At 48.4% G+C, this 27,982-nt stretch overlaps 1 protein-coding gene across 1 annotated transcript in view; it reads left to right on the forward strand.

Moving 5' to 3' along the window:
* Window positions 1-27,982, forward strand: part of LOC146808492 (extracellular calcium-sensing receptor-like) — a 176,628-nt gene that overhangs the window by 121,485 nt on the left and 27,161 nt on the right. Inside the window, exon 5 of the mRNA XM_085623961.1 lies at window positions 7,920-8,043. Within this exon, the coding sequence (XP_085480087.1) occupies window positions 7,920-8,043 (124 nt within the window). The remainder of the gene's footprint in view (window positions 1-7,919; window positions 8,044-27,982) is intronic.

Below are 27,982 nucleotides of genomic sequence, written 5' to 3' on the forward strand. Positions count from 1 at the left end.
TGCCAGGCTTGTTGATGCGGTGACAATGGGTGATCTTGTATCCTTTGGGCATAACAGTGGTAATGTTGGGCGCCGTTGTGGGGTTGAGCAAGTTCTCGATGAGGTAGAGGATGTTGGGTGTGAGGGTGGAGATAAGGTCCCATATCTTGGTAGTGTGTTTTCATGGTGAAAGTGTATTGAGAAGGGCACATATGAGTTGGTGTTCTTGCTCAGGTGGTGTCTCTGGTGTTTGCGGGTTGGGGCTGGTTGGTGGGTTGGTGGGTGTGGTATGGCAGGTAAAGTGGCAGTGGGTGCAAGTGAAAGATCCTACCATGGACTGTTGGTCAGTTTTTGTTGCAGCCTACAGGGTTGAGGGTGTTGAACTCAGCGATGGTGTACCTGCAGGGGCATGAGGGCCAGGGATTATGGTGTTGGGCGTGGTCTAGGCGTGTACGGGTGCAGACAGGCTTGCCTTTGGCTTGTCTTCTGCAAGCCAGCAGTGTGGCATGCTGCGTTCAGCATTGAGTTGGTCATGTGGTGGGCGGGGCTTCTGTTGGCAGGAAGAACAGCCAACAGATGCCTTGCTTTTAACATATGGGAGCTGGTATTTGATATGTATGTCCAAAGATCAGATGACATGCCTCCCTGAACTCCTTGGTTCCCTTCCTCCTCTGAATTGATGAGTAAGATGACACACCACTTGCTATGGATTGCATGGTGGGATGCACCATTACAATGCGGGGTGTGGACAGAACAAGATCACACTGCCCACAATGGCTCACCTTCCACCATGGTTCAGGACAAGCAGAGTTATGTGGAGGACCTTCCCCAGGGGCGGTCCATCAAGGCATCGAATATATGTATGTATCTGTCGCTTCCCTTCCCCACCCAAACCTCCAGTGCTAACTATGGATGGTGAGGCCAACTCACATCATATGTAGCCTCAGTGTCCTTAAATAGGCCACTTGCATTTATATAAATTGATGTGTAACATTTACAACATGTCTCTCAAAGTGGAATATGGATGTTATCTCCTCTCTCTTACACGTAATCATGAAATCAAAAGTTATACATTGTATGTGAAAAAAACATCATTGATCCACTCGTAAAGCTCAGAAAAAAGCTAAAGCCCATTTCTTTAATATTCACCATATCACTCTCTGATGGGACTCACTAATGTTCTGTGGCCTTAAATCTGTCAAAGAGAGAAGTCTCCAATTATCCCTTTCCTTCCGTCAAATAGTTCACAGACTCTCTATAAGGACAACAACTTATGCATTTCATGCTTCATGCTTGAAAGCGACCACCTAAATGCCCCTCCAAGGACTTTGGAATGAAAGGAGTGGTCCTTTACCAGTCCCACCTCTCCCAGCCCCCTACCCCTGCCGGTGCTGGTACTGCTATTTCCTAATCTGTGTTGATTTTTGTGAGACACCAGAGATTGATGACATGAATGGTCTTCACTATTTCATAGTGTATCACCGCCCCACATACTGAGGCATTGAAGAAACATGTGCAAGGGCAGATAATCTCCACAAGAACATCAATTACATTAGATATTAATGCACATGCTACGCTTCTGTCAACTACATTGTAGCCATGACCTTAAACTATCTCTCTGCCTGAAACTAACCCGATCACTGTGCCATGGCCTTATGACTAATGCTAACCCTAAGCCCTAAACCTAGCATAATATGAAACTCATGCCTCAGGCCAATCCTAGACCTGAGTCTGAGACTAATGATAACCCTAACTGTAACACTAGGACTGTGCCATGGCCCTATGACTAACGCTAACCCTATTCCCTAAACCTAGCATAATATGAGCCTCAAGCCTAAAGCCAATCCTAGACCTAAGTCTGAGACTAATGATAACCCTAACTGTAACCCTAGGACTGTGCCATGGCCTTATGACTAACACTAAACCTGAGCCCTAAATCTAAGCATAATATAAACCTCATGCCTAAGGCCATCCTCAGACCTGAGTCTAAAACTAATCATACACTTGAGACAAGCTCTATCCGTGTGCCATGACCTTATGACTAACGCTAACCATGAGCCCTGAATCTAGCATAATATGAGCCTCAAGCCTAAAGCCAATCCTAGACCTGAGTCTGAGACTAATGATAACCCTAATGGTAACCCTATGACTGTGCCATGGCCTTATGAGTAATGCTAACCCTATGCCCTAAACCTAGCATAATATGAACCTCATGCCTAAGGCCATCCTCAGACCGGAGTGTGAGACTAATGATAGCCCTAACTGTAACCCTAGGACTGGGCCATGGCCTTATGATAATGCTACCCTATGCCCTAAACCTAGCATAACATAAACCTCATGCCTAAGGCCATCCTCAGACCGGAGTCTGAGACTAATGATAACCCTACCTGTAACCCTAGGACTGTGCCATGGCCTTATGACTAACGCTAACCCTGAGCCCTGAACCTAGCATAATACAAAACTCAACCTAAGGCAAACCCTAGACCTGAGCCTAACACTAATGCAAACACTAAATGTAACACTGTGCCCGTGGCCTGAACATATGACTAAAATTTACACAAATCCCTGTACCTAAGCATAATATGAACCTCAAGGCTAAGAGCAACCCAAGACATGAGCCTAAATTTAACTCTATCTCTATCCCTGTGCCATGACCTTATGGCTAAAAGTAATCGCAAGCCTTGAACCTAAAACTAAGATAAAACTTAAGCCTAAACTCAACACTAGACCTGAGCCTACAACTAATATTAAGCTTAAAATTATTACTAGCCCTTTAACTTGCCTCCCAAAATTAATGTAAATCAGAGACCTAAACATAAGGTTAATCTCCTCTGCTCTCTCGTTACATTAATATTCACACTTTGCTCCTCCTGCAGTGTCAGCATGCTGCCTTCCATTAATAGTGTCTTGCTGATCCTCCTGCAGCTTCCGTGCTCACTTGTTCCATTAATATTCACACTTTGCTTCTTATGCAGGTTCCATGCTTGGCCTTATATTAAAATTGTATTTTTGTTCCTCCTGCATGTTCTGTGCCCTCTCTTCTATTCATAGCGTATTTTTGCTCCCCCTGCAGGTGCCATGCTTCTTCTTCCATTAATAGTTAGGGGCATATTTATAAGAAAGTCACACAGCGCATTGCAGCAAGTCACCTTGATGCGCTGCGTGACAGGGCAAGGGCAGGATTATGCTGTCATTAAAAGAATACAGCACATTACAGCCTTTGTCCCTGGGTTGGCGCTGTTTTGGCTGCCTAGCACCAATGCAGGCACCCTTGCACCATGGTACAAGGGTGCCTGTTTTGCCTTCAAGATTGTTTTTGTGCAGGAAGGATCACCTTCCTGCACAAAAACAATCCCCTGAGGTATATTCCTCTGCAGCACCCATAGAAAGAGGAAGTAGCGAGGAGACATAAAGAAATTTCTCCTTGTTAAGCCTCCTCTGAGAAGGCTTATCTTTCTGTCAGTAGGTAGCTTCCTACGCCACACTGCTCTGCCTGATAGCCGTTGCCCCCAGACCCTTCCAGATCCTGAGCTACTTTCATCTTTACTTCTTTTCTGTCACTTTCTGCACCCTTCTGCTGTTCTGTCCCTTTCTTTCACTTTCTGCACTTTTACACTTTTTCCACTTTTTCACTTTTGCGTGTTTTTCTTGCTGTGTTCCCGACGCTGCTCATCATTGCAGTCTCACCCCCCTTCAGCGCCGCTTTCCCGTTTTCTTGCCTCTCCGCTGTCCAGCCCTCCCCCTCATGTTACTTAATGGCAGCCGCTGCACGGAGAAGGAGCGACCTTACTGACCTTGTCAGTAGGTAGTTTTCCTCACTGCACAGCTCCGCCTGGTAGCTGTTGCCCCATGACCCTTCAAGGTCCTGAGTTTGAGGCCCTCCTCCACCTACAAGCAGCTGATTGCACCCCATTCCTGATGGTCCAGTGGGGAGTATCTCTTCTCTGCTGCTGCTCTGCCCTCTGCGTACTGCCTTTCTCCTCTGATCTTTTTCCCTCCGTTTCTGCTTTTCTGTCCCTTTCTTACACTTTCTGCACTTTACTGTAACTTTCTTTTACTTTATGTACTTTTCCACATTTTCGCTTTTGTGCCTTTTCCTCGCCATGTCCCAGCCCTGCACCCCTCCAGTGCCACTTTCCAGCTTCCTGCTTTTCTAGCCACTCAGCTGTCCATCCCTCCCTCTCACTCTACTAAATGGCAGCCACTGTGCCATGAAGGAGCGACCTTACTGACCTTGTCAGTAAATTGCTTCCCTCGCTGCACAGCTCTGCCTGGTAGCTGTTGCGCCCTGGCCCTTCCAGGTCCACCCACATGCACCTGCCTGTGCCTCATCCCTGGTGATCCAGTGGGGAGCATCTCTGCTCTACTGATGCTCTGCACTCTGTTTCTCTGCTTTTTGCCTTTTCTCCTCTGATCTCTTTTTCCCTCCTTTCACTTTTCTGTCACTTTCTGCACTTTTCCACCTTTTCTCTTTTGTGTCTTTTACTTGCCGTGTCCCCCCTGCTGCTTGTCCCCCACAGCCCAACCCCCTCCAGTGCCGCTTTCCTGCTTTTTGCTCTTCCTTCCTCCCAGCAGTCCAACCCTCCTCCTCATGCTACTTAGTGGCGGCCGCTGTAAGGCATTTCCACTGGTACGCCGAAGGCGTGCTAAAGGCTAGCTCATCTGTGCCCGTCTGCTACTGGACCGCGCCCAGTGCCACGGACCCTGGTTCTCAAGCGATTCACTGCTACAATGCCTACATGCTCCACACCTTCAACACTGGATGCCACTCCACTGCCACCTTGCTTCACCGAAGAGCACCTAAGGCCCGTTCACCTGCCTCACCAGCAACTGCACCTTCGCCGGCCTCCACACACCAGACCTACCAACAGCATGACCCTCAAGAACTGGACCCGACCACCTCATATTTATCCTCCTTAACACACGCTAACTCAAAAGAGATCTGGGGCCTACTCAACTCCTTGTACAGCAAAGAACTCTTCGCCATAGTCAAAGAATTCACCAAACCCAGGACAGAGAAAACAGACACCCCCCATCCCAAGACCTCTGTGTCCCCCATCCCAAGACCTCTGTGACAACCTCACCACCTTTCCACTGCATTATCAAGGAGATCTATGATGGCTTTGCAACCCAAGACTCACACATAGCACCCAATGGATGCAGCCCCCAGCAGACCTTGACCAACTGGACTACCCTCACCTCCGACGACACCCTCAGGATCATGAAGAGCATCCACTCTGGAGCTCTCCCAGATCCCTGCCCTCACCGCATCTTCAACAGAGCAGGCACCTCCATCGCTCCTGAACTCTGCCCCACCATCAACTGCTCCATCGAGTCCCCAACCTTCTGATCAACACCCTGCTGAAGAAACCTTCTGCCGACCCGACGGACAGTCATCGAGAAAACCATCAATGCCCAACTCTCTGAGTTTGCTGAAATGAACAACATCCTGGACCTCTCCTAATCGGGCTTCAGAAGCAACCACAGTGCTGAGACCGGTCTACTTGCTGCTACGAATGACATCCACACCCTCCTCGACTGAGGCGAGACTGCAGGCCTCATCTTCCTGGGCCTTTCAGCCTCCTTCAACACTGTCTCCCACCACACCCTCTGTGCAAGACTCCACAACATCGGCATATGCGACAAAGCCCTCAAATGGATCCGCTCCTTCCTCACCGGTTGAACGCAGAAAGTCAGACTTCCACAATTCAAATCAGAACCCACAGAGATTAGCTGTAGAGTGCCTCAGGGATCCTCCCTGAGTCCCACCCCTTCAATATCAACATGGCCCCTCTTGCAGCCATTGTCAGAAACCACAGACTCTACAATGTCTCCTACACCGATGACACCCAGATGATTCTCTCCCTCACAGATGAGCCCACAGCCACCAAGAGCAGCTTCCTTGAGGGGATGGAGGCAGTTGCCTGCTCGACGAAGGGAAGCTACCTCAAGACCAACTTAGACAAGACAGAAGTTCTCATCTTGGGCTCCTCCCCCTCCACCTGGGATGACCCTTGGTGTCCCGCAACACTAAGACAACGCCATCACATCCTCCTGTTTACACCCACAGACCATGCACAAAACCTCAGCATCACCGCTGACTCCTCACTCTCAATGAACTGCCAAATCAATGCCGTCACATCCGCCTGCTTCCACACTCTGCGCCTCCTTCATAGGATCTTCAAGTGAATCCCCACTGAGTCCAGGAAAACGGTCACCCATGTGCTCGTCAGCAGCAGATTCAACTACGGCAACGCACTCAACACCAGCACCACCCAGAAACTCCAAAAGATATCGCAGACCATCCAGAACGTCTCCACCAGACTCATCCTGAACATCCAACACCACCACCACATCACTGGTCACCTGAGACACCTTCACTGGCTACCTGTCAACAAGAGAATCACCTTCAAGCATCTCACGGCTGCCTACAACGCTCTCCAAAATGTCAGACCCGCATACCTCAACCACCACCTCTCCTTCTACACCCCCAGTAGACATCTCTGCTCCACCCAACTGACCCTGGCCACAGTCCATTGATCCACAGGACAGCGACTTTAGGAAGATCCTTCTCTTGCCTCACTGCGAAAACCTGGAACTCCCTGCCTCTACACCGCAGGCAGTTACCATTGCTGCTGCAATTCTGGAAGGACCTCAAGACCTGACTCTTCGACTGAACCCCAGACCCAGCCCCTTCCACCCCAGTGCCATGAGACCCTCACGGATGAGTAGTTATGCTTCATAAGTCCCTGATTGATTGATTTGGCACATTCTTAGGTCTGCCAGTGATGGTAAATCTGGGAATGTGTGAGTAACGCACCATAGCAATTTGGGCTGTGTTTCTTTACTCTGGATTTATGAAGTCACTCAGGTCATGTAATGTGGCCTTGCATGGCTTTATAAATTGCATTTTGGGCTTGCGTCTCACATGCACCGCATTCCATGGTGCAAGGGCAATCCAACCTCACTCATGAACATGCCCCTTAATTATTGCTCCACATGCTGGTTCTCCGCTGCCTTCCATTGCCAGTTTATGTTTGGTCTTCCTGCAGGTTCCGTGCGCTGTTTTCCATTTGTTTCTTTTTGTTCCTCCCACAAGTATTGTGCTCCTTCCTCCTGGAGTTTCTATGCTCTGTGTTCTATTTGCTCCTCGCACAGGTTCAACGCCCTGTCTTCTATTATCAGTTTCCTTTTGCTCCTCCCCTAGGTTCCGCACTCTGACTTCTATTAATAGTTTATTTTTGGTCCTCCTGCAGGTTCCGCACTTTGACTCCCATTGGCGGTTTCTTTTTGCTCCTCCCACAGGTTCCGCGCTCTGTCATTCATTAATAGTTCCTTTTTGCTCCTCCCACAGGTTCCGCACTCTGTCATTCATTAATAGTTCCTTTTGCTCCTTCCACAGGTTCCGCGCTCTGTTGTTCATTAATAGTTTCTTTTTGCTCCTCCCGTAGTTTCCAAGCTCTGCCTTCATTAATAGTTCCTTTTTGCTCCTTCCACAGGTTCCGCGCTCTGTTGTTCATTAATAGTTTCTTTTTGCTCCTCCCGCAGGTTCCGTGCTCTGTTGCTCATTAATAGTCTATTTTTGCTCCTCCCACAGGTTCCGCGTTCCGCCTTCCATTAATAGTTTCTTTTTGCTCCTCCCACAGGTTCCGCACTCTGTCTTGCATTAATAGTTTCTTTTTGCTCCTCCTGCACGTTCTGCATGCTGTCTTCCATTAATAGTTTATTTTTGCTCCTCCCACAGGTTCCGCGCCCCGTCTTCCATTAATAGTTTCTTTTTGCTCCTCCCGCAGGTCCCGCACTCTGTCTTGCATTAATAGTTTCTTTTTGCTCCTCCTGCAGGTTCCATGCTCTGTCTTCCATTAATATTTTATTTTTGCTCCTCCCACAGGTTCCGCGCACCGTCTTCCATTAATAGTTTCTTTTTGCTCCTCCTACAGGTTCCGCGCTCTGTCTGCAGTGAGAGTTGCCCTCCTGGGTACAGAAGGGCCGCCAGAGAGGGGGAGCCCACATGCTGCTTTGACTGTGTTCCCTGTTCACAAGGAGAGGTCAGCAATGACACAGGTAAGAGATGCTGATGGATACTTCTTCAGATATCTAATATCCAGACTCAAGAAGGACACACGCATGTAAAATACACTAAAAGCTGTAATATAAAAAAATAACTCCCTTTGGGAAAACTCAATTCAACACTCTCAAAGGTATACATTCAACCTCAGCCAAATGTGATATATTAACCTAAACCCCGGTCTCACTTATAGTAAGTACCACAAAACAAAGTAAATTATCAAACAAAAGATTTATTAAAAAGGATGTCAATATTGATTTTCTTAACCGATTAGGGAACGAACAATAAGTATAAGTGTATATCGTACGTCTTTTATCTCTCTTTTTCTTTTGTATTCCTTCTCCTTTCACCTAGGAATTAGCTATGATACAATGATGTAAAAACCCTATTGATTTATTTTCTATGGTTTCAGTGGTGCCTTGCATTTAGTGAATCGACTGATTATAGCTATGACATTTTTTAGATTTTTTGAAAATAAATGGAATTTTAATGTAATATTATATTGAAGGTCATACTTCTTTTTTTAATAAAATAGTTTTTTGTAATGTTCTTTGTTTTATGGTACTTACTATAATTGAGACCAGGGTTTAGGTTAACATAGCACATTTGGCTGAGATCAAATGTCTGCGTTTGAGAGTGTTGAATTGAGTGTCACCCAAAGGGAGTTGTTTTTTGATATTTTAGCTCTTAAAGAGCCCTGTCCCTTTGGTGAGAGGGGCCTCTCTCATGACATTTTTATAATACCATATAGTGCCATGACAATCCCTTTAATCCTGCCACATTTGGTGCAGATTGGTGAACGGGATATAGGTGTAAGGGCATTTTCACATTTAACGTGGAAGTTTCACCTCTGAAGAACAGTAGATGGGAGTGCAGCAAACCCAAGAGGGCTCGAGCATCCGATGCATGTTGTACTTCTTTTCTCCTTACATCCGGTACTGGGGCTTCACGTCTTCTGTTTCCTCATCTCCCCTCCTCACATGTAAAGGGAACAATCAAGGCATTTTTAGAAGATGTTTTTTAATCTCTCCCAGTGTTCACGAACATCATTAGAAATTGGAAACAATAAGTTTCAGAGCTCTGTCCATCATCTCCTTGTGTTTGCTTTGTTCGCCCTGATTTGGCGGGGTATTCCCAGACGTGGGTCCTTTGCTCACTTTGCCACTGGAATCAAGCTAGCCTGGCTGATGAGGGTTATGAATCCAAAACTGGTCCTAGGATGCTTGGTTACAGTCCAGGGAGGACCTGGCTTGGCACAGGGTCAGACTGATTTGCATATGGCCATGTCTGAACTGGGGTGGTGGAGTGAGCTAAAGAATGATGATGGATTAAACCCAGATCAGTTGACTGGGGGTGAGTGCTTGCAATGTTCAACACTCCGTCCATCATCCCCTTTGGTTTTGCTTTGTTCGCCATAAGTTGGCGGGGTATGCCCAGACATGGGCCCCCTGCTCACTTTGCCACTGGAATCAAGCTAGCCTGGCTGATGAAGGGTGTTGCCCAGAAATCGGTCCCAGGATGCTTGTTTCCGGTTCAGGGAAGACCAGGCTATTCTTTTCCTGTTTATATCTCTTATGTAACTCATGTAATCCAAAGATATCAGGATCATCATCAGAAATTGAAAAAAAAAAAGGCAAACATTTGAGAACCTGTGCCACATTTCTGAAAGGAGTGAATGTGTGTACAGGACAACACATTTAAAGCATGGAAGTGGGGCATTGAATGGAGGGAATTAACCTAACCTGTGAGTGTGAAACTGGGAAGGAACCGGCCATTGACTTTGTGGAGTTAAATGAATGAAACCGAGCATTGCCTGGTTGCATCTTTGTTATTCAAAGCCAGTGACAGGCATGACATGATCGGCAGATTTGTGGGGTGTTGATAGCCTTCCTCATTAATTACTGTCTGTTTATAGGGTGGCCATTAGATGTTAATGAGGTCATGAATGAATGCATGTTTATTGTATAAAATCAATCAATTACACATGTTCAGTGAGGCGCCCAGTTAGGGTACAGATGTTAGTCAGGGTGGCACGCCTCTTAACTTGGCACCTCACTGAACATTTGCAATTGTAGTGAAAATGCTACACCTCCCCAGGGAGCCACAACGAGGTGAAGTACCTTTATTTCTTCTGGATATTTCCTCTTTCTGAGTGCGCTGCATTCTACGGCACACTTACAAAGAGGAAAATGCCTCTGAGGATTGTTTTTGAGCAGGAAGGTGCTTGCTGCGTTGTGCTGCATGAAGGGAAAGGGCAGGGATGCACTGTATTTAACATTATACAGTGCATTCCTGTCCTTTCCTTGCGCTGGCGCCCTTTTGGCTCCCTCGTGCCAATGCAGGCACCCTTGCGTCATGGTGCACGAAGGGGCTGAGTTATATAGCTCCTGGAGGCAGGTGTTGCACTTTACAAGTTGTGGTAACATAACATAACATAACATAACAGCACCCACTTGTTTAGCATGTCCTCGTGTGCAGAGTAGCAATCACATGCGTAGTTGGAGAGCGAAGGTATGAGCTGCTTACAAATTTTAGGTTCAATTTAGGCCGAAGAATACCCTGAGGAGTGGAGGCCCTTTGGTTGAATAAAAGCTTAATGTTTTGCATGTAGATTTTGTACTAAGGATATTGATCTAGAAGTGCCCCCGAGGCATTGAGAAGAAGCGGAAGGAGTTTGGCATATGAGGCCAGAAGCGAAGGTGTGATTGCACGTCTGCAGTTCATGGTACAGAAACGTTTGACTCCCTGGGAGACTGTCGTAGCTTTGTTTTTTACTTGGTCAATATGTGCGGACAAAGTTAGTTTGGAGTCGATTATGATGCCTAGGCACTGATAGTTGCAAGCGTCGTCTACTCAATGTTTTCTGATCTGCCAAGCTACGTGCTCCCCTTTTTTACCAAATACCAGAATGTGTGTTGTAGAGGCATTGACGATCAGGCCATGGGTGAGATTAAACAGTTTCAGGTTTGTTTGTTGGGTTCGTTGGCAAAAGAGAAGATCACCTGATCGTCAGCATACACAGCGTAAGGGATGGGTTGGCCGCCCAGTTTGAATGGGAGATTCTCCAGGGAGGATGAGGAGTTGGAAAGCTTGGATATATATAATGAAAACAATAGTGATGCCAATGCACAGTCCTGTTTTATCCCATTTTTGATGTGTCATTTTGGAGAGACTGACTAAAGCGCCTGTGTGCAGAATTGTGATTTGGTGAAATAATGACCGATCTATGCCTTTGTTGGCCAGTTTATTATAACCTTAGAGCCTGACGTAGTGCCCTCTACCGGCCCTTAAAAGTCTGCTCACGCATTGGAGCTTCGGTCACCCAAGAACCACCCTTGAGTGCAACACCACCTAAACACCTGGCTGAACGATGGCAAGAATTTCCTGCTCTGTGAATATGTAATATATAATTGTCCAAGACTAATCGCTGTTAAAATGTAATCCTGCGTGAATTTGCAATTTGTATATATACTTATCTCTAACCACTAGTATATATAGTAGACCTTTGTACTTACTACCATTCCTATGCGATTTTAGAGTTTATCTGTTTGTATCTCTTCCTTGAGTGACTTTACAACTTGTAAATTTGCAACTCTTTTTCTGTGTATATCTCTTATGTAACTCATGTAATCCAAAGTCCTTATGTAACGCAACTGGTTCTTCGGGTAATGTTCGCGCTATATAAAATCGCATTAAATAAATAAAAAAATTGGAGCGCGCAATGGCCGGTAGAGCCAGCTACAGAGGGCTCTAAGGTTGTTAGAACATTACGTCCCTAGAGGGTAGAATGTTTCAAATGTAAAACAAAGGCCTCACAGAGTCCAAGGGGGTTGAAATCCCCTTGGGCTCCATGAGTCCTTTGTTCACAGCTCGGGCTGGACTGTTCCCATAAGGCACAGGGTCAACACTGATTTGCATATAGCTGGGTCTGAAATGAGGTGGCGAAGTGAGCTAAAGAATGATGATGGATTCAACCCAGATCTGTGACTGGGGGTGAGTGTTTGAAAAGTTTCAGCGCTCCAGCCATCATCTCCTTGTGTTTGCTTTGTTCGCAGAAACAGCTGTGAACAAACATTGAAATTTTGGAGCTCTGGGTGTCTATCAGCCATTAGAAGCCCAGAGCACACTATTGTCTCCAATAGAGCACTCAACATTCCAATATTGTAATCCAAAGAAAATTACAATTCACTTTATCAAATGCTGCACTGTAATCAGTGAAGCAGGCAAACAGGACCTTGTCCGCCTTGGTCGTTTTTATTGTCAGTAACATTAGCGCTAAGATGTTTTCTACTGTGCAGCAGTCGGAGTGGAAGCCTGTTTGGTTCTTTGGCAGCTGATTGTTGTTTTCTACCCATTCACTTAGTTTGATCAGTAAGAGTTTAGCAAACAGTTTGCCTTCGGTGTCGAGCAAAGCAATGAGCAGGACATTTTTCTAATCATTCATCGAGACCTTTTTGTGGATGGTGTGTATTAATGACCCCTTCCAGGATGGAGGAATCCAGCTAGTATGTAAGATTTGGTTGAATAGACCAGAGAGGAGTGTTACCCATAGCACTGGATTCTGTTTAATCAGTGCAATTGCTCATGATAAAGTGTCACTCATAGTTGTTGAAATGTCACTCATAATTACACCAAAATTATGAAAATGTCACACATAGCAATCTGAAACCTTAGTTGCTATGGTCTACCCAGGCACCAGTGACCTAGCTGGAACCACTCATATCGAACAAAACACAAACGCTCTCCATCCCTCCTTAATGCCACTCATACCATTATAGCAATAAAGTGGGCTGAGGCCCACCTCTTTTCATAGTCTTTCGTCTGCTCTTCCTTGCAGGGAGGGTTCCAGGCCTCCCCTTTTAGCTCCTGGGTAAGTAGGACAATGTATGAGGCAGTGGCACCATGTCAGGAGTTAAAAGTGGTTGATTCATTGTAAGGGGGATGTGTTATTTCTTCTCTTTATTATTTACTCCTCACAAATATGGCGGTTACTAAAGAAGCCTCTTGAAGAGCACATTTTCTGGTATGTTTTGCTCTCTTTTATACATACGCTGCTCACACTGCGAGACTGCTTTAGTAGAGTATAGGAGGGAAGCAAGCGCCTACTCTCTGCCCATATTTTTCATTGGCTTGTGTCATTGTCTTTCGTAAAAGCTGTATTCGAATTTGTTAATAGGCTTGTTAGTCCCTCCTTAGTACGACCTTGTCTTCATTTGTAACCTCCCATGGCTACTGGCCCCTTTACTTCGGTTGTTACATGGGACCTGGTATTTAGTCTGTAAGCACTATTTACTTTATTGAGATTCTCTGACTGCAGGCCAGACATGCGCAGCTTCATCTGAAACCGCTTGTGTTTTTTTAGCAGCACGGCCGCCCCGTAACACAGGCGCCTGCTTTCAATCACTTTAACCCGACATTATCTTGTGTCTGTTCAACCCACAAGTAAAACTAGTTTGGAAATGATTAGTGAATTAAGTCATGTGAATTCCAGGTAGCACATAATCCTGTGCTAATAGGCTGAAGCTGACAACAGCTCATCTGTGTGACAAGTTATGTTATGTTATAGTAAACTTATACCGCGCACCGATACTCAAGAGTGTCCTGGCGCGAAAATTGAAGGTGATCCGATGTGACAAGGCTTTAGCATGACTCTGGAAATAGACAAGTTTTCAATTGTTTTTTAAAGAATCTAAGATCTTGGATATTCCATAGCTCCTGAGGCAGAGCGTTCCAGGCCATGGCTGTTTTGACTGATAGAGACTGGCCCCCTAGCCGAGTCCTGCGGAAGTGTGGAATCGACATCCGTCGATGAGTAGCTGACCGCAACACTCTATTCGGAGCATAAAAGGCAAACCGCTTCCGAATATACATGGGGCCAGAATCATGCAGCGCTCTATGCGCCAGAGTAAGAGCTTTAAATTGCACTCTCTGGGCAACAGGCAGCCAATGCAAGTCGCGTAAATATTTTTTTATGCTGAATCTTCCAGAGATGTTAAACAGAAGTCTGACAGCGGCATTCTGTATAATCTGTAGTTTTTTGAGTAAGTATCCCGGAATCCCCACATACAGAGCATTTGCATAGTCGAGGCGGGAGAGGATAAGAGCACGAACAACCGTTTCCTTAGCTGACTGCGGCAGCAGCGGAAGGAACCTTCCTAAGGACTTAAGGATGCCGAAGCACATTCCAGAGAGTTTCTTGATTTGATGGGTAAACCGTAAGCCCTCTTCAAACCAGACTCCCAAATTTTTTGCTTTGGCACCCTCAGAATTCGGACGAGGAAAGTCAGGAGGCCATAGAGACTCTCTAATGGTGGATGGGAATTGGCCATACAATAGGACCTCGGACTTGTCCTCGTTACATTTCAATTGGGCGGAGGCCAACCACCTGAACACCGTGGAGAGGCAGTTCTGGGCAGTCTCTGTTGACAAATCAGAGTCCTTCCAGGTGAAAAGAAGCTGGGTGTTATCCGCATATGCAATTATTTTTGCACCTAACTTCTCTGCCAAGAAGATCAGGGGAGTCAGGTAGATATTAAAAAGCAAAGGGCTCAAGGTGGAGCCCTCCGGGACACCGGTAGACATCTTCTTAGCAGTAGAGGAGAAGGGAGGCATCCATACCTGCTGGGTCTGATCTTCAAGGAAAGATTTCATCCAGTCCCAGGCAGGGCCAACAATACCAATAGTAGAAAGGCGAGTAAGAAGCAGTTGGTGGGGTACCGTATCGAAGGCAGCAGAGAGGTCAAGTAGGACCAGGGCTGCTCTGCCGCCTGCTTCGAGGCACTCCCGAATTGCTTCGGCCATTTCCACCAAAGCGGTCTCGGTACTGTAGGATACCCTAAACCCAGACCGCGCTGGATGGAGAAGGCCAGATGTTTCCACATAGGACTCCAGCTGACGACAAACCACCTTCTCACAGACTTTCGCCATAGCTGGAAGAAGAGAAATAGGACGGTAGCTAACTAGCTTAGTCGGGTCTAAGGAGGGTTTTTTCAGGAGTGGTAGGAGTTTGGCCTGTTTTCAACTCCTCGGAACAACAGCAGTCTGTAGAGATAGATTTATAATCCTATTGGCCTCGAGAGAGACCACCTCAGCAACACCGGCAAGCACCCTGGCACGGATGGAGACCCCGATTTAAGGGATTTAAGGATGGCCAAGGTATCAGAACCGGCTACGGGCGCGAACTTAGTGAATAGAGGGGAAGGAGCCGTAGAGACTAAGGACAACGAGAAAAAAGAGTCATTTAACGGAAGGGGGTCCAATCCAAGACTATCTTGAATCGTCTGAATTTTTTCAATAAAAAAGGAGGACTATTCCTCACACCATTCAGATGAGACTGGGAGGGTTGTTTGTTCAGTGACAGGAGATAGAAAACTACTTACATCTCTTTGCTATTGTTGCTGGCTTTAGCAATTCGCACAGCATAGAAGCTGCTTTTAGCTGCCCCAATGGCTGCATAGTAGTTCCTCTGGGCTTTACGCAGGGCAATTTTGGCCAAGGGGCAGTAGTCCCGACGCCAGTGCCGTTCCAATGTCTTACATGCCAGTTTGAGGTCTCTAAGAGAGGCTGAATACCAAGGTTTAGATGGAACTATTCTCAGAGGGGGATTTCGACACCGCCTGACTCCTAGATTGATCCACGAAGAGAAACCAGCAACCGCATCTTCTAGATCATTGGTGACCGGAGGACAGGTCGACAAGAGGGCCTCAGAAAGGGCAGGGATATCAATCCTGCGAGTCGGTATATTATGAACCGGAAGAGGACGGGCGAGAATTTCCCTATGGACCAAGAAAACTGTAACAGATAATGGTCTGACCAGGTGACGGGCAGAGGGTCCAATGCTAATAAAGCAAAATTAGAACAGACCAAGTCGATTATATGACCCCCTTGATGTGAGGGGGATTTTATCCACTGTGTTAGGTGAGCCAGATCGAACAGGTCAGTAAGTTCCCTGACACCAGAGGCTTCAAGGCCTATTGAAATCGCCGAGAAGGAGGAAATTGGGGAAGTGCAGAGCGCGTGGAGTGATCGCATCGTCTAGGGCCTTAAGAAATGCACCCGGGGGGCCAGGGGGACGGTACAAAAACGTGCCACCTAGAGTGAAATGGGGCGATATAACAATAGAAAAGTTGAACGCCTCCCCCTCTACTAACCCCACCGAGGCTTCACCAGAGAAGGCTCAAGTATCTCTGAACACTACAGCAATTCCAACCCCTCTCCCTATTTTCCGATCCAGTCTTGCAATTTTAAATCCCAACGGAATAGACTGTTCAATCGAAGGGGCACAGGATTCATTAAGCCACGTTTCAGTGATAAATAACAGGTCTCGGGATTCGTCTGACAGACGTTCGTGGATGTCAAGGGCATTTTTAACCATGGAGCGTGAATTGATGAGAGCAGCCCGAATTGCAGTTGATCTCTCAGTGCACAAGGCGGAGATACCCTCCTTCGTGCAAAAGCAGAACATGCAAGCAGGACATGTCCTAGAGAGATTCTGAAGGACTGCCCATTTCTCCCTACCACTACAGCTGACATTATTCAGAGCTATCAGTTGGCTTCTACTGAACCTCTTGGCTCCCCGCTCTTCTGACAAAGGACGAGCAGCATGGCTGGCGCTGATCGCTCCCGGGACGTGGACGGGCGCAGACGGGCTTGCCTTAGGCGCGCCTTTGGCGCGCCCGCTGCGCGCGTCTGCTGCGCGTTAGCGTCTCACATCAAAAAGGATTTTAAAAAGCAGGAAGCAGCTTATTTCATAAAAGTAAATTTCGAAGACAGTAAAAACTTAATTTCAGCGTCACAGCAATAGCCCCCCCACACTTTTAGCAGCAGAGATCAGATCACAATTACCGGAGCGCGGACGCTGCATCCGGTTTTATCGGCAGGATGCGATCAAAAAAGACAACAACTAGAGCGCTAACCTCACCGCGGGCCGACTCGGACACCGCGTTAGCGTCTCAGATCAAAAAAGGATTTTAAAAAGCAGGAAGCAACTTATTTCATAAAAGTAAATTTCGAAAACAGTAAAAACTTAATTTCAGCGTCACAGCAATATCCCCCCACACTTTTAGGATCACTATTACCGGAGCGCGGACGCTGCATCTGGTTTTATCGGCAGGATGCGATCAAAAAAGACAAGAACTAGAGTGCAAACCTCACCGAGGGCCGACTCGGACACCGCGTTAGCGTCTCAGATCAAAAAAGGATTTTAAAAAGCAGGAAGCAGCTTATTTCATAAAAGTAAATTTCGAAAACAGTAAAAACTTAATTTCAGCGTCACAGCAATAGCCCCCCCCACACTTTTAGCAGCAGAGATCAGATCACAATTACCGGAGCGCGGACGCTGCATCCGGTTTTATCGGCAGGATGCGATCAAAAAAGACAACAACTAGAGCGCTAACCTCACCGTGGGCCGACTCGGACACCGCGTTAGCGTCTCAGATCAAAAAAGGATTTTAAAAAGCAGGAAGCAGCTTATTTCATAAAAGTAAATTCGAAAACAGTAAAAACTTAATTTCAGCGTCACAGCAATAGCCCCCCCACACTTTTAGCAGCAGAGATCAGATCACAATTACCGGAGCGCGGACGCTGCATCCGGTTTTATCGGCAGGATGCGATCAAAAAAGACAACAACTAGAGCGCTAACATCACTGCGGGCCGACTCGGACACCGGGTTAGCGTCTCAAATCAAAAAAGGATTTTAAAAAGCAGGAAGCAGCTTTTTTCGTAAAAGTAAATTTCAAAAACAGTAAAAACTTAATTTCAGCGTCACAGCAATAGCCCCCCACACTTTTAGCAGCAGAGATCAGATCACAATGTCATCTGTACTAAAGCCACCTGATGGGTTGTTTTCAAAAGCCTGTTTTAATAACAATACCACCACCACCGCCAATACCACCACCACCAATACCACCACCACCAATACCACCATCACCACCAATACCACCACCACCACCAATACCACCACCACCACCACCACCAATGCCACCTCCACTAATACAATCACCACCAACACCACCACCACCACCTATGTCACCTGGAATTGGGTTTAACCGCCCTGGCGGACCGCATACAAAGCGCTCCTATTATGTTATGGCGCTCGATTTGAGTCAATGAAGAACCGTCTCTCAACTGAAAAATAATTCAAGATTGTTTAAACTGAAACCAGGCCTATAAAATACCATGGCTCAGCTATGTGAAGACCCAGCTGACTCGAATGGGGAGGCAGGATTTATTTGTAAACCCTCAGCTTATTATCTCTGTTACAAAATCACAACTAAAAAGAGATTTTTTGAATATCTCAAGAGATCTTAGAGAATACAAGGAGCGCAGCAAAAAGGAGGTAGCTGAGTATTTACCCCTGATCACGACCGAAGGAATTGAGCCATATCTTTTGTACCCTTTTAGCCATTTTATAAAATGTTATGTTGCTAGATTCAGATTTGGTTCTGCTCACCTATTGGTCTTGTATCCAAGCCAAACATATCACGAGGCCCTTCTCGATCCATGCCCCTGTGACTGCAAATCAAGCCAGAACATGCTGCACTTTCTTTTCTTCTATAACAAACCAAGCAGGGAACACATTTTTCCACTTTTGAGGGTCCTGAATATTAAAAAATGTAGGCCAGTGCTGTTTTACCTCCAACTGCTCCAATCAGAATACATTTGCGAAATGATATATAGATTTATTTCTGTTGCTATTCGCTTAAGGAGGTTGGTTGGAAAATAATGGGTCTTTTTTATTTTTGAGATTTCATTTTATCTGTTACCCTCTGAGACTGTCTCTTAAATTGATTATCGGAACTAGTGGAGGATTCTCGTTGTATTATTGATTTTTCTGGTTCTGTTAATCAAGCATCTTTGCACTTCAAGAATGACTGACATTAAGTCAGCATTTATTATTCGGCTGAATTTTCAATTTTTCTTGAAAGTCAATGATAATAAGAAAATGAATTACACTCGATTGTAACCTGTCAGATTCAGTGGAAAGCTATTATGCACTTTATCTAATGTTTGAAACCTGTCAGTTTAAGTGGAAAGCTATTATGCACTGTATCTAATGTTTACTCACTCACAGCCTCAAACAGGCCCTACTCAGGTCAAAACAGCAGTAAACAGGCCCTGATTACCGACTTTTTAAAAGTCGCTATCAAATCTACCATGGAAAACCGATACCGCAATGAATCCAAGACCCTGAAAGCAAGTAACTTAACTAATACCACCACAGTTTCTGTAAGCGAGGCGCCCACGAGTCCCCTAAGTGACAGAACCACTACTAGTTGCAAGGGCGAAAGGAGTGGATCCCTGGTTCCCCAGGCCAAGGGCTGGGCAGCTATGCCCAAAGCAACTAGCACAGTCCCAAGCCTTCAAACTTTATCATCAAAAGCTCTTCACTCTCTGGACCTGCATCAACGGCCAAAGCCCCAAGTCATTGAGGCACAAATTCATCATCATCAGCCTTTCCCGGGCCTGTTAAAAGGTGCCAAAGGCCCGGACAACCGCAGCCCTCTAATGAGCACAGACCTTAAGGCCAAGACAATTACTATCACCTTTGCTCATCCTGAAGCTAGCAAGTCACCAGGATCTCGGCACTTAAACACGGCCAGAACATCTCTAGTTACAACATGAAAAAATCCACATGTAGCCACAAACCCACCCCAGGGCCACAACATCTGCTGCTGGAACGTGTTTGTCCTCAGCACGAAACTAGTAGACCCGGACCTTATGCAGTTTATCACACAGTACAACATACTCCTTTTCCAGGAAACCTGGCTGAAAAACTCTACATCCTTAGTCGGCTACAAGGAATTCCTGAAACCGGCTACAAGGGATACCAACCAAGGGAGAGCAAAAGGGGGTCTCTCCACCTTCATATCGACTGACATTTAGGGACTCGCCTCTGCCATAGACCTCAACTCCTCCTGGTTGCAATGCGTCAAACTTGACGCCCCACCTCTTAACAGTCTGCTGATCCTTAACATTTACACCCACCCAGCGCTCAAACAAAAACGGACAAGAATCGAACACTTACTAGCCTCACTTGCCACATTAAAACTCGCCTACCCTGACGCCAACATCATTCTGTCAGGGGACTTTAATATGACTCTATTGCAAGAGACGAATGGCAGTAAGGGACGTACTCAGGCCCCAATTCGATGAGACACTCTTGGCAAGAGATGCGCAGCTCGCCTGCACGATCTTTCAATGAGCGTGATTAACGGTCAAAGCCCGGCAGACTGCCCTGCAGCATACACAAGGATTACTCAAAAGTCAGCTTCAATCATTGACTATACTCTCACAGATCACGACCTTGCTCCTTACATCACAAACTTTCAAATCAGGGACAGAGCAGAGAGCGACCCTCAACCGCAGTCTTTCACGCTCTTAAGAAATATCGCTAACCCAGTCCTTGCCAACGCAACGTCAGAACAACTGCATTGCTACAACCTCAAACGTCTTATATGGGAAAAGGACAACATACGCAACATCATGGGTGCATGCTCTAGTCTCCTGGAGAAATCCAAAACAAAACCATCAAGCATTCAGGCCTGGGAGTCATTTATTAAAGAACTAAATCACAAATGTTCAAATCAGGCCACTGGCAAATATTTATGACAACATAGAACCCGGGGATCAGCTTCCTCTCAAGACCTCCTGCTTTTATTTTCTAAAGCCAGAAAAGACCTTAAAAGAGACATAAAGGCGGCCAAAAAAGCGTTTCATGAACATCTCTGGGCGAAACTCCATTACACCTGTAAACAAAGATACTCCAAGCGCTTTTGGGAAATGATCAACCAGTTAACCAATGGCAGGAACCGACAACACTACTCAGATGTGACCTAGTTCTAGGACACCCCCGCGCCGCACAGCCACCAGCTGCTGCGTGTGCCTCCCAGCCTCTGCTTCGCTGCCCCGGCTCCGCCGCGTGACCACGCCCCCTGACTTCGAGCGGCGTGGTCTCTGCTCGCTTCTTGCCCTGCGCCACTGCCTCTGACTGTATTGTGTTTGTGATTTGATTTTGCTGTTATCTTGTACTTTTGTCCCCCCATTCCTGCCTGTTTTGCCAGTACTTTCAGCCGCCCCGTCTCATCCCTCCCCGCTCCCTGCTTCCCGCCACCACCGCTGACCCCGCCCCTTTTTTTCTTTCTGTACCCTCCCCGCTCCCGCCTCCCAGCTGCTCCGCCCACCCGCGCACTTGGCCATATATGGCGACCGTGCGACGCAGGTGAGTGTGACCTAGTTCTAGGACACCCCCGCGCCGCACGGCCACCAGCTGCTGCGTGTGCCTCCCAGCCTCTGCTTCGCTGCCCCGGCTCCGCCGCGTGACCACGCCCCCTGACTTCGAGCGGCGTGGTCTCTGCTCGCTTCTTGCCCTGTGCCACTGCCTCTGACTGTATTGTGTTTGTGATTTGATTTTGCTGTTATCTTGTACTTTTGTCCCCCCATTCCTGCCTGTTTTGCCAGTACTTTCAGCCGCCCCGTCTCATCCCTCCCCGCTCCCCGCTTCCCGCCACCACCGCTGACCCCGCCCCTTTTTTTCTTTCTGTACCCTCCCCGCTCCCGCCTCCCAGCTGCTCCGCCCACCCGCGCACTTGGCCATATATGGCGACCGTGCGACGCAGGTGAGTGTGACCTAGTTCTAGGACACCGCCGCACGGCCACCAGCTGCTGCGTGTGCCTCCCAGCCTCTGCTTCGCTGCCCCGGCTCCGCCGCGTGACCACGCCCCCTGACTTCGAGCGGCGTGGTCTCTGCTCGCTTCTTGCCCTGTGCCACTGCCTCTGACTGTATTGTGTTTGTGATTTAATTTTGCTGTTATCTTGTACTTTTGACCCCCCATTCCTGCCTGTTTTGCCAGTACTTTCAGCCGCCCCGTCTCATCCCTACCCGCTCCCCGCTTCCCGCCACCACCGCTGACCCCGCCCCTTTTTTCTTTCTGTACCCTCCCCGCTCCCGCCTCCCAGCTGCTCCGCCCACCCGCGCACTTCGCCATATATGGCGACCGTGCGAACGCGCAGCGGTCACGCGCAGCGGGCGTGCCGATTGTGCGCCGAAGGCGCGCCAAAGGCAAGCCCGTCTACGCCCGTCTACGCCCGTCCGTGCCTGGACCGCGCCCAGTGCCAGGACCCCTGGCCCACGAGGACCCCGACCGACCCGCCTGACGTACACCGCCGCCAACCTCAGCGCACTCAACACCGGCCGAACCCCGGGATGCCACCAAGCCACCCCGAGACACACCCACGGACCCTTCAGCTGCCTCACCTGCAAGTTCACCTGCACCCGGACCTGCCTCGCACCAGCACCCGCCAAGTCGAACACCAGCAGCACCCACCTCAAGTGCATCCTGCTCAACACCCGCTCCGTCCATAGACACGCCATCGAACTCTGGAACCTCCTCGACTCCACAGCTCCAGACGTTGCCTTCCTCACGGAGACCTGGATGAACGCCTCTTCAGCTCCCGACATCGCCATTGCCATCCCAGAGGGCTACAAGATCACCCGGAGGGATCGCACCGCCAACCAGATGGGAGGAGGCATCGCCATCATCCACAGGAGCACCATCCGTCTCACGACCAGCACCGACAACACCCTGACCACCGCCAAACACCTGCATTTCCAGATCCACACCGACCCGAAGACCACCCTCAGAGGCACCCTGATCTACCGACCTCCAGGACCACGCACCCAATTCAGCGAGGACATCGCCGACTTCGTCAGCCCGCATGCCCTCCCCTCCGCTGACTACATCCTCCTGGGGGACCTCAACTTCCACCTGGAGAACAACAACGACCGCAACACCAGCACCCTGCTCGACAACCTCGCCAATCTTGGACTCAAGCAGCTGGTGTCCACCCCCACCCACCTCGCCGGACACACGCTCGACGCAGTCTTCTCATCCAGCACAGACATCGACTTCAGCCACGCCACAGAGCTCCAATGGACGGACCACAGCTGCGTCCACTTCACCTTCAAAAGAACGACGACCCACCACCACCAGCAACAGGCTGCCCGCAGAAGCTGGACAAGATCACAGCCGACCAGCTCGCCACCACCATGAGCCAGCACCCTCCTGCCAGCTCAGCGACCCCCAGCCAGGCCGCCGACAACCTCACGAAGTGGATCAGCAACTGCGCGGACGAGCTCGCCCCGCTGAGGACCCCGCCCAGCAGACCCGGCAGCAAGAAAGCCCCATGGTTCACCGACGAACTCAAGAGCTCCAAGAAGAACTGCTGAGCCCTCGAGAAAGTCTGGAGAAGGGAACCAACACCGGACAACATGACCACCTTCAAGCTTGCCACCCGGAAGCACCACCAGATGATCCGCGCCGCCAAGAAAACTGCATTCAAGGACCGGCTGGACAACAACGCACACAACTGCAAGGAACTCTTCAACATCGTGAAAGAGTAATCCAACCCCAGCGCAGGAAACAACAACATCACCCCATCGCAAGACCTCTGCGACTCCCTCGCCTCATACTTCCACAACAAGATCGCGGACATACACAACAGCTTCAACAACCAACCAACGCACACCACGACCGAACAACCACCCCCCACCACCACCCTCCACGCCTGGACTCCGATCAACACCGAAGACACCATCCGCACGATGAACTCCATCCACTCCGGATCCCCGACCGACCCCTGCCCTCACCACGTCTTCAACAAGGCCGACGCTGTCATCGCACCCCACCTGCGAGACATCATCAACACATCCTTCGACACCGCCACCTTCCCTGAGAGCTGGAAGCACAGCGAACTTAGCGCTCTACTCAAGAAACCCACAGCGGACCCCACCGAACTCAAGAATTACCGCCCCATCTCGCTCCTCCCGTTTCCAGCCAAAGTCATCGAGAAGACTGTCAACAAGCAGCTGGCCGCCTTCCTTGAGACGAATGGATCCCTCGACCCCACACAGTCTGGCTTCCGAGCCAACCACAGCACCGAGACCACCCTCATCGCCGCCACCGATGACATCCGAGCCCTGATGGACAACGGTGAAACAGCGGCCCTCATCCTCCTAGACCTCTCCGCGGCATTCGACACTGTCTGCCACCGCACCCTAGTACAGCGCCTCAGCAACGTCGGAATCCAGGAGAAGGCTCTGAAATGGATCATCTCCTTCCTCGACGGAAGAACGCAGAGAGTTCGCCTACCACCGTACAAGTCAGAGGCCACCGAAGTCATCTGCGGCGTCCCTCAAGGATCCTCGCTGAGCCCCACCCTCTTCAACGTCTACATGAGCCCCCTCGCGGCCATCGCACGCCAACACAACCTCAGCATAATCTCCTACGCCGACGACACCCAGCTGATCCTCTCCCTGACCAACGACCCCGCTGCCGCCAGAGCCAACCTGCACGAAGGGATGAAAGAGGTAGCCGAGTGGATGACGACCAGCCGCCTGAAACTGAACTCAGACAAGACGGAGGTCCTCATCCTGGGCTCTTCACCCTCCGCCTGGGACGACTCCTGGTGGCCTCCCGCCCTGGGCACCGCACCCGAACCGACAGACCACGCACGCAACCTGGGCTTCATCCTGGACTCCTCCCTCTCCATGACCAGGCAAGTCAACAACGTCTCCTCGGCATGCTTCAACATCCTACGCATGCTACGGAAGATCTTCTGGTGGATCCCCACCGAGACCAGGAAGACCGTCACCCAGGCCCTCGTCACCAGTCGACTGGACTACGGCAACGCCCTCTACGCCGGTACCACCGCCAAGCTCCAGAAGAGACTCCAGCGGATCCAGAACGCCTCAGCCAGACTCATCCTCGACATCCCACGAACCAGCCACATCTCCGGACATCTGAGAGACCTGCATTGGCTCCCCGTCAACAAAAGAATCACCTTCCGCCTCCTCACCCACGCACACAAAGCCCTACACGACCAAGGCCCGAGCTACCTCAACAACCGAATCAACTTCTACGCTTCCAAACGCCACCTCCGATCAGCCAACCACGCCCTCGCCGCCGTCCCCCGCATCCGAAGAGCGACGACAGGAGGAAGGTCCTTCTCCTACCTGGCCGCCAAGACCTGGAACTCCCTCCCGACCGACCTGCGCCTGACCCAAGACCACCTCTCCTTCAGGAAGAAGCTGAAAACCTGGCTGTTCGAGCAGTAGCGGCACCCCCCCTCCCCCCCCAGCGCCTTGAGACCCTACGGGTGAGTAGTGCGCTATACAAATGTCTTGATTGATTGATTGAGATATAATGAAGGAAACATGGAGAGCTCATATTGAATCCCTATATATTGAAATTCCAACACCAGGCACCGCTGACCTTGGCTTTCAAACAAGGAACGAAGTCGCTGCAGGAGGTCTAGTAAAAGACGATTTCACCTCCAAATTACTTGACTTCCCCCCGCGGATCCTTAATGAGCAAGTCTTAAAAACAATAAAAAACTTAAGATCCGAGGGCGCCCCAGGGCCCAATGGTCTTCCAAAAGCTTTGTTACGGTATGATCCTCCATTGTGGGCTAGCCATCTGACCCCACTCTTCTCTGACGTTTTAGCCTCCAACACAATCCCTGACTCCTGGAGGGGAAGTATCCTAAGCCCAATATACAAGTCGGGTGCTCGTTGGGACCCCTCAAACTACAGGTTGATTGCGTTAATTGATGTGGAGGCAAAAATATACGCATTGAACCTGCTGGCAGACTTAGAGGACTGGGCTGCCCGAACAAATCTTATTTCCCACACGCAAACTGGATTCAGGGATACGATGGGCACTCTTACGAACATCTCTGCAGTAACCCTCCTAGCCACCCATGCCCTCGCAAAATCAAGGCCACTGTACGCATGTTTAATTGACCTTAAAGCGACCATTGACAAAGTTTCAAGAGGCACGCTGAAGATATAAAAACATTTTTAGGGGTTCACTGATACACCTGGTCCTTTAACCCAACAAAGAAGAGATTGGCACGGAAGCTGTAATATCAAAGAGAAATATTTATTAACCTCACATGAGGGAGACTGCGTCATACAGTACCCTCAGGCCACTGTAGGAGACAGTCTAAGGAGTGCAGAAAACAGGGGCCTTTTATACCCACACAGGGGTTCTAAAGGAGGCGGTACAAGTACACATGAGCAGAGTTACACACATAGATGGTCATACAGAAAATGCACAGTCAACAAGTAGTAGGAGTGATGAGTTGCTGACATCAGTTAGAACAGCCTGACAGTTACAGTCTAAGGCAGGTGCATGAGCAGCTACAGACTCTTCTGAGCATGTGCAAGGCTCTGGCTCAGTGCTGAAAGAGTTAACTATATCACATGACACAAGCAGAATACAAGGGCAGTCAACAGTGAAGAGGGAGAAAGAAGATGGCGAGCACATAGCTAACTAAAATGGCTGCCACAAACAAAATGGCTTCAGCAGATGCTAACAGCTATTGCAGCTAGTTTTCCACAACGCTTTGGCAAAAATGCACAATTGGGGGTTTCCGGCTAAGCTGCTGGAGGCCATAATAAATTTGTACTCTCAGACATGGGTCTAGATCAGGAAATAAGACGGGGACAGCATAACTAACAAGATCACAACTCTTAACAGGTTAAAATAAGGGTGTGTGCTGGCGCCCTGTCTTTTCATCATTTACATCGCTGACCTGGACAAGCACCTTCGGTCAATTCAATCTGATCCTCCAAAGCTTGGCAAAATATCTACGCCTAGACTTCAATACGTGGACGATATTGTTCTACTAGTGCAAACACCAGTAGACTTGCAACGACTAATCACCAAATTAGGAGCTTATAGCACCTCGGCTCAATTAACCATCAACCACCAAGATGATGCGCTTTGCCAAACTACCTTATGCAGCGAAAGATCGCAAATTCATCTGGACTTTGGACAAGCAACCCCTGACTCAGATGCACTCGTATAAATACCTAGGATTTCAAATAGACCGCAACCTCAACTTCAAGATACATCTGGACCAATGTCGCACGAAAGCCAAACAGCTGCAGTTTGCTTTTAAATCTTAAAAAACAAGCTCACAAGCTGCTCCACCGGACATTTGCTAAAAGTTATTGCAGCAAAATGTCTTCCCTCCATCTCATATGGGAAGGAAATCTTGAACGTTAAAGATGCTACAGTTCTAAATCTAGCACAATCAATTCTCCTCAAGAACCTGTTTGCAATCCCCCGCTATATTCAACAAGCCCAAATTTGACTAGAATAAGGCCTAAGAAATCAGATCCCCGATAGACAAGGTGTACTAGTCAAATACTATTGGAGGATGAGGGAAGCAGAGGACAATGCCCTTGCACATTGCTGCTGGGTAGAGATCGAAAACCAAGCCTGGCTAAACAATTCAATCTTCAAAGTTTTGAAGGCCTCCCTCTTGGCACTGCAGCTAGAGGAGGCCTGGCTCACTGTCCCTACCTACACTGGCTTCAAATCTGTGGTCAACAAAGCTACTAAACAGACTTTATTATCAATGGACAAAACAGCCCTTGCATAAAAATTTCATGCCTGGGCAGTTATACAGGCATACCACAGGCTGCAACCTCAACCTTATTGGTTAGACCACTTTCCACACCAGAAAAAAACACGTCTTCACGCTACTGAGGCTTGGGTCATTTCCATCAAAGGACCTGACCCCGAAATGGAAATAACCCTGGCAAACAAAGGAATGCCGCCTATGCGGAGCAGGGGATGAGTCTTTACTGCATCTAATATGTATCTGCTCCTTCCTAGCAGTAACTCGAAAAACGGTCCTTCGGGAAGCCTTTAGGAAGAAACAAATAAGAACTTGCAGAGCAACAGTCATCCAATGTCTCGGAGGCTCATCAATTTACTTGTCCTGTAGTGCCATAAACGTTTTGAAAATCGCGGCAAAAGAACTGGACAAAACTGAAACTGCCAACCAACCGAAGTAGTTTTAGAACAATTAGCCTAAAAACTTCTCTATTGCACTTTCCCGTATGTTTTAATATTATTTACTTAA

Source organism: Triturus cristatus, chromosome 8 (assembly GCF_964204655.1).
Source record: "Triturus cristatus chromosome 8, aTriCri1.1, whole genome shotgun sequence".
NCBI lineage: Eukaryota > Metazoa > Chordata > Amphibia > Caudata > Salamandridae > Triturus > Triturus cristatus.